Source organism: Antechinus flavipes, chromosome 3, assembly GCF_016432865.1.
Source record: "Antechinus flavipes isolate AdamAnt ecotype Samford, QLD, Australia chromosome 3, AdamAnt_v2, whole genome shotgun sequence".
Classification (NCBI taxonomy): Eukaryota; Metazoa; Chordata; class Mammalia; order Dasyuromorphia; family Dasyuridae; genus Antechinus; species Antechinus flavipes.
In genome coordinates this window covers 83,186,389-83,192,054 of record NC_067400.1, presented here as the reverse complement: position 1 = coordinate 83,192,054, position 5,666 = coordinate 83,186,389, and the positions used below count along the sequence as shown (strand labels likewise).

Genomic DNA, 5,666 nt, shown 5'->3' with positions numbered 1-5,666 from the left:
AGTCGTATTTTAAGATACCTAGAAGGAAGACGAATCTTTCCACGGAAAAATAAAAGTTGAAATCTAGTTTGCCTTACATAGAGTTTCTCTTCCAAAGCGAATAAGGGGTATTAAAAAAAAAAAAGTTTCTTAAAAGTTTCCTTCCCCCTCCTCCTTCCCCTCCCCTAAGGAATCCGCCCAAAGCGCTCCAGACTCAGCCTCCCCTAAACCCTCCTCCGCCCCCTTTCGACTTCTGACCAATGGAGAGGAAGCTACAGAGAAAACAAAGCCTACCATTGGATTTGACTGGGCCACTGAGGCCCGCCCCCTAGGGTGGTTTGTGAATGGGGTGGAGGGGGGGCAAAGGAGGCGGGGCTCCTTGGAACACTGCGAGATATACTCTTCCTTTGGGGAGTGCGCCGAGTTGGAATTCGTTCCTCCGGACCCCTAGATCCCCTTCCCGGCCCTGGGAGGTGGTGCCTGTAGCCACTGCTGGGATCGAGTGGCAGAAAAGGGCCTGGGGGCCGCACGTCGGACTGCCACGCGAGCCCGGGCTGGAGCCACCGAGGGAATCGAAGCGGGGGAGGCCCAGGACGACCAGTAATTGGATTTTCCAAACTTATCGAACTCTCTGAGGAAAGACGCGGATAAGGCTGGAAGCAGGAGTAATCCGTTTAGCAGGAGCTTTGGTCGGAGCCCGTGGGGCCGCGAGCAGAGAGGAGTGGAACAGGAGGAGACAGCGGCAGGAGAAAAGAGAGGCGAGGCGAGGCGAGAAGGAGGAGGAGGAGGAGGCTGCTGCGGAGGAGAAGGAGGAGGAGCTGCAGGAGTAGAGGCGGCGGCGGCTGCAGCCTGAGTGAGCCAGTGGCTGCTCCAGCCCCGTGCTTGGCGGGGACAGACTTTGCTTTTGGGGGGGAGGGGGAGAGAGGGAGAAGAGACCGGGAAGGAGGAGGAGATTAAAGGGACCTCGGGAAACTTTTGAACGTAATCGGAGGCGCTTGTTGCTTCTCGACCCAGAAAGACGAACCGTTAAGTCCCGGCTTGGTAGGGTGGGGTGGTGGAGGGGAATCTCTCCTCTCCTGGCCCCCAGGAAAGGCAGAGGAGCTTAGGACTGGTGGAGGAGCGATCTCTGGCGCCCTGGTGGCTGACTGCTATTAGACCTCAGCCCCGGGTGGGAGGCGGACCACGGCGGCACCCTTGGCTTGACACCTTCCCCCGCAACCCCCGGACCCCTGCCCTTGTTCTCAGCGCCCCGCCTCTAGACTCTCATGTGCGGGGGGCAGCGGCGACGCCTCCCCGGGATCCCCTTCTCGCCTCTTCAGACGCCTAAGCCGGCTTCTCCGAACTCTGGGTGAGGAGCGCGCTTCTCCCGCGGCTAGCAATGCTGGGCCTAGGCACGGCCGTCCCCTCCGCCTCGCTGGGCCTGTGCGCCCTAGTGGGCGCCGCGCTGCTGGGCTTGCTGCCGGCGGGTTCTGGGGCGCAGCCTTACCATGGCGAGAAAGGCATTTCGGTGCCGGACCACGGCTTCTGCCAGCCCATCTCTATCCCTCTGTGCACGGACATTGCCTACAATCAGACCATTCTGCCTAACCTGCTGGGCCACACCAACCAGGAGGATGCCGGGCTGGAGGTGCACCAGTTCTACCCGCTGGTGAAGGTGCAGTGTTCGCCAGAGCTGCGCTTCTTCCTATGCTCCATGTACGCTCCCGTATGCACGGTGCTGGAGCAGGCCATCCCTCCCTGCCGCTCCCTGTGTGAGCGGGCTCGCCAGGGCTGTGAGGCGCTCATGAACAAGTTCGGCTTCCAGTGGCCCGAGCGGCTCCGCTGCGAGAACTTCCCCGTGCACGGTGCGGGTGAGATCTGTGTGGGGCAAAACACCTCGGAGAGTGCGGGAGGAGCGGGTGGAGGCCCTACAGCCTACCCCACGGCACCCTACCTGCCGGACCTGCCCTTCACTGCGCAGCCCAAGGGGCCCGGACGCCCCTCCTTTCCTTTCTCTTGCCCCCGACAGCTGAAGGTGCCGCCCTACCTGGGCTACCGTTTCCTGGGCGAGCGGGACTGCGGAGCCCCGTGCGAGCCGGGTCGGGCCAACGGGCTCATGTACTTTAAGGAGGAGGAGAGGCGCTTTGCCCGGCTGTGGGTAGGCGTGTGGTCAGTGCTGTGCTGCGCTTCCACCCTCTTCACGGTGCTCACCTACTTGGTGGACATGAGGCGCTTCAGCTACCCCGAGCGGCCCATCATCTTCCTGTCCGGCTGCTACTTCATGGTGGCTGTGGCCCACGTGGCCGGCTTCCTTCTGGAAGACCGGGCCGTGTGCGTGGAGCGCTTCTCGGAGGAGGGCTACCGCACGGTGGCGCAGGGCACTAAGAAGGAGGGCTGCACCATCCTCTTCATGGTGCTTTACTTCTTCGGCATGGCCAGCTCCATCTGGTGGGTCATTCTCTCTCTCACCTGGTTCCTGGCGGCCGGCATGAAGTGGGGCCACGAGGCCATCGAAGCCAATTCGCAGTACTTCCACCTGGCCGCCTGGGCCGTCCCGGCGGTGAAGACCATCACCATTTTGGCCATGGGGCAGGTGGACGGAGACCTGCTGAGTGGAGTGTGCTACGTGGGTCTGTCCAGCGTGGATGCGCTGCGGGGCTTCGTGCTGGCCCCTCTCTTCGTCTACCTCTTCATCGGGACCTCCTTCCTGCTGGCCGGCTTCGTGTCCCTCTTCCGAATCCGCACCATCATGAAGCACGATGGCACCAAGACTGAGAAGCTGGAGAAGCTCATGGTGCGCATCGGGGTCTTCAGCGTGCTCTACACGGTGCCGGCCACTATTGTCCTAGCCTGTTATTTCTACGAACAGGCGTTCCGGGAGCACTGGGAGCGCACCTGGTTGCTGCAGACTTGTAAAAGCTATGCGGTGCCCTGTCCCCCGGGTCACTTCCCCCCCATGAGTCCTGACTTTACGGTCTTTATGATCAAGTACTTAATGACCATGATCGTGGGCATCACTACCGGCTTCTGGATCTGGTCAGGCAAGACCCTGCAATCTTGGCGCCGTTTTTATCACAGACTCAATCACAGCAGCAAAGGGGAGACTGCCGTATGAACCCGTCCCTTTCTGCCCTCCCTTCCCTCTTCCCACTCCCCACCAAACCCGCTGCTGGGGGGAGGAGAGGCTGAGGAAAGAACTTTTCGTATTTTGGGTTTTTTTTGTTGTTGTTGTTGTTTATTTGTTTTATTTTGAACTGCCTCCCCTCCTTCCCTTCACCAAAGAACATTCTGTAATCTTCGTTGCAGAGTCTGGCAGAGGGGTGGGTTGAACAAGGGAGCCTTGAATGTAAAGACTTTAGGTTGGGGGATGGGGGGAAAGACACTCTGGATACAGACTTCCAAGAGAATAATAATAATTTAAAAAGCATTTAAAGGTACAGTAGGACATTGATCTCCGGCAAAGCAAATCCTGAAGAACAGATTCTGAAGGCTTCCCCCTTTCAGGGGGCTGAACTCTGGGGCAGTACTGTTGGCTCTCTGCTTCAAGGAAAGTTGCTTGTCTAACTCCTGTGGTGCCCGGGTGAAAGGTAAAGCTGTGTCTGCTGCGGCTTTGTTGGGAGAAGGGAGGACCCCATGCAGTGTCCTTGTCAAGCAGTGGTCAAACCATAATCTCTTTTCACTGGGGCCAAACTGGAGCCCAGATGGGTTAATTTCCAGGGTCAGACATTAGTCTCTTCTAACCAATTCCCTCTCCCCCCTCCCCTACTTCTGTTTCACTCCCTTACTCCTTTCAAGTCCTGTAAAATAAGCATTTGAAAATCTTGAGAGGCAATAATTTTAAATCCTATTATATATGTTAAAAGAACTGGGTAGAGTTCCTAAAAAGAATCGGGCTACTCTGGGATTCCTCAGCTATGACTTTCCTAAGATAAGTTGTAGCTTTCCCTTCCTCTCTTTCCCCAGATCCCCACTTTTAAATTGTTTTGGTAGGGGATGGGGTATTTAATAATGTTCTTTATATTGAAAAGCAACAAGTCACAACACTTCTTTTCACAACCAGAATGGTGCTTTTAAAAAAAAAAAAAAAAGCCACCCTTGTCTTTGTTGCCAGACACAAAAGAGAAAACAAAAAAGTGTCTGTGAGTGGAAAGATATAACTGAAAACGCCAACTTTTATGGGCAGAATAGTCCCCCTAAAAATCAAAGGTTTACTTTTGGATAGTAATTTAGTATAGATGATCATGGTCTTTATGAAAATAAAAAAGAAAGAAAAAGGCAGTATGTTTTCATACTCCTATTTAGGCTTAAGTTTCAGATTTAACTAAAGGTAACTGAAGAGTAGAGGATTTGGGATTTGGGGGGTTTGGTGGGGTTTGTTTTTTTTTTTTTTTTGGTTATCCTATTTGTTTTAAACTGGGAATTTAATTCAGAACACCTGACATAGCAAGCTCTGCTAAAATGTTCAGAGAAATCCCTTTCTTTATGTCCCTTCTTATAAGTCTGTATTTAGTCTTTCTTTTTCTATTTGAACCTTTCTAGATGAAAGGAAGAGAATAATGCCTTGAGTCCTGTGATAAAGGAAAAGTTTAAACCATAAAGAACCATTTTGTCCCTTTTTTTTTTTTAGTCCTATGCATAAATCTCTTTCTAAAACATGTGTATGCTGACCTTCAGACTTTTATTTTTGTGGGGGATTGTAATCTGGAAAGATGAGAGCACTGTTAAAGTGATCAAGATTAATCTCTTCTAAAACCAAAAGAGGAAAGTTCATATTGTGGGCCCTGTTTTTTAGAAAAAGTTATTAAAAGGTAAACTTCAAAGTAATTCCACAGTTCATTTAAAATGTACTAGATGACTTAAGTTTATTAATCTTAAAATCATCTTTCTTTCTTTCTTTCTTTCTTTCTTTCTTTCTTTCTTTCTTTCTTTCTTTCTTTCTTTCTTTCTTTCTTTCTTTCTTTCTTTCGGGGGAGTAGAACATGGATTCTTTTGCAAAGTTTCCTGGAGTAGAACTTTGCTGGTTTTTCCCCTAATTGCCAATTTTAGAGAAAATCCCAGAGTAGCCTTTTCTCTGCTGTTGGACACTACCCTCCTATCCTATTCTCCACAATGTTTCCTAACAGTAATTATGTAAAGGATACTGTCACTACTTGGAAACTGGCTTTATGTATGAAGTGCTGGAGAGTAAAGCTGCCATGTTAAGCAAAGGGAGGAAAAACTGAAATTCTTGCCCTTAGAATCTCCAAATCAGATCCTTACAGAGCATTACCACCTCTCAAACTGTGGCATCATTTGTGTTGTCTCTCAAGTGCATGTGAAAATTGTAAAATAGAAGAGACAATTGCAGTGTGTATATTTTGTAAATCTCCCATTTTTGTAAGAAGATATATATTGTATTTATACATTTTTACTTTGAATTTTTTGGGTTTTGCCTCTGAAAGTCTATAAATGAGGCCTCCACTTTACCACATGTACAGATCACAAATAAATTTTTTTTTAAAAAAGTATATCTAAATGCTTATTTGCTTTGTGTTCCTTTATATTGTGATAAAAGAGGGTAAAATCCAAAAATAAGTCTTCAGTAGATCTATTGAGTGGTTTAAGTAGGAAAAAAGGTGATTTGTTTTAAAAGGGGGAAGGAGACGATATAAACAATTTTTCAAGTTCTCTGGTAGTTATTTTATTTGATTTTTTTCCATCTTAATATA

The 5,666-nt window shown here is 50.1% G+C and overlaps 1 protein-coding gene across 1 annotated transcript; it reads left to right on the top strand.

The window, feature by feature from the left end:
• Positions 1-240: 240 nt before the first annotated feature.
• On the top strand, positions 241-5,465 carry FZD7 (frizzled class receptor 7). Its single transcript, XM_051983769.1, has one exon. It carries the CDS (start codon positions 1,358-1,360, stop codon positions 3,071-3,073), a length of 1,716 nt encoding a protein of 571 aa, XP_051839729.1. The 5' UTR covers positions 241-1,357; the 3' UTR covers positions 3,074-5,465.
• Positions 5,466-5,666: the final 201 nt, after the last annotated feature.

Bases quoted from the DNA above. Each gene is read 5' to 3' on its own strand.
- FZD7 (XM_051983769.1), top strand. From the start codon at position 1,358: ATGCTGGGCCTAGGCACGGCCGTCCCCTCCGCCTCGCTGGGCCTGTGC.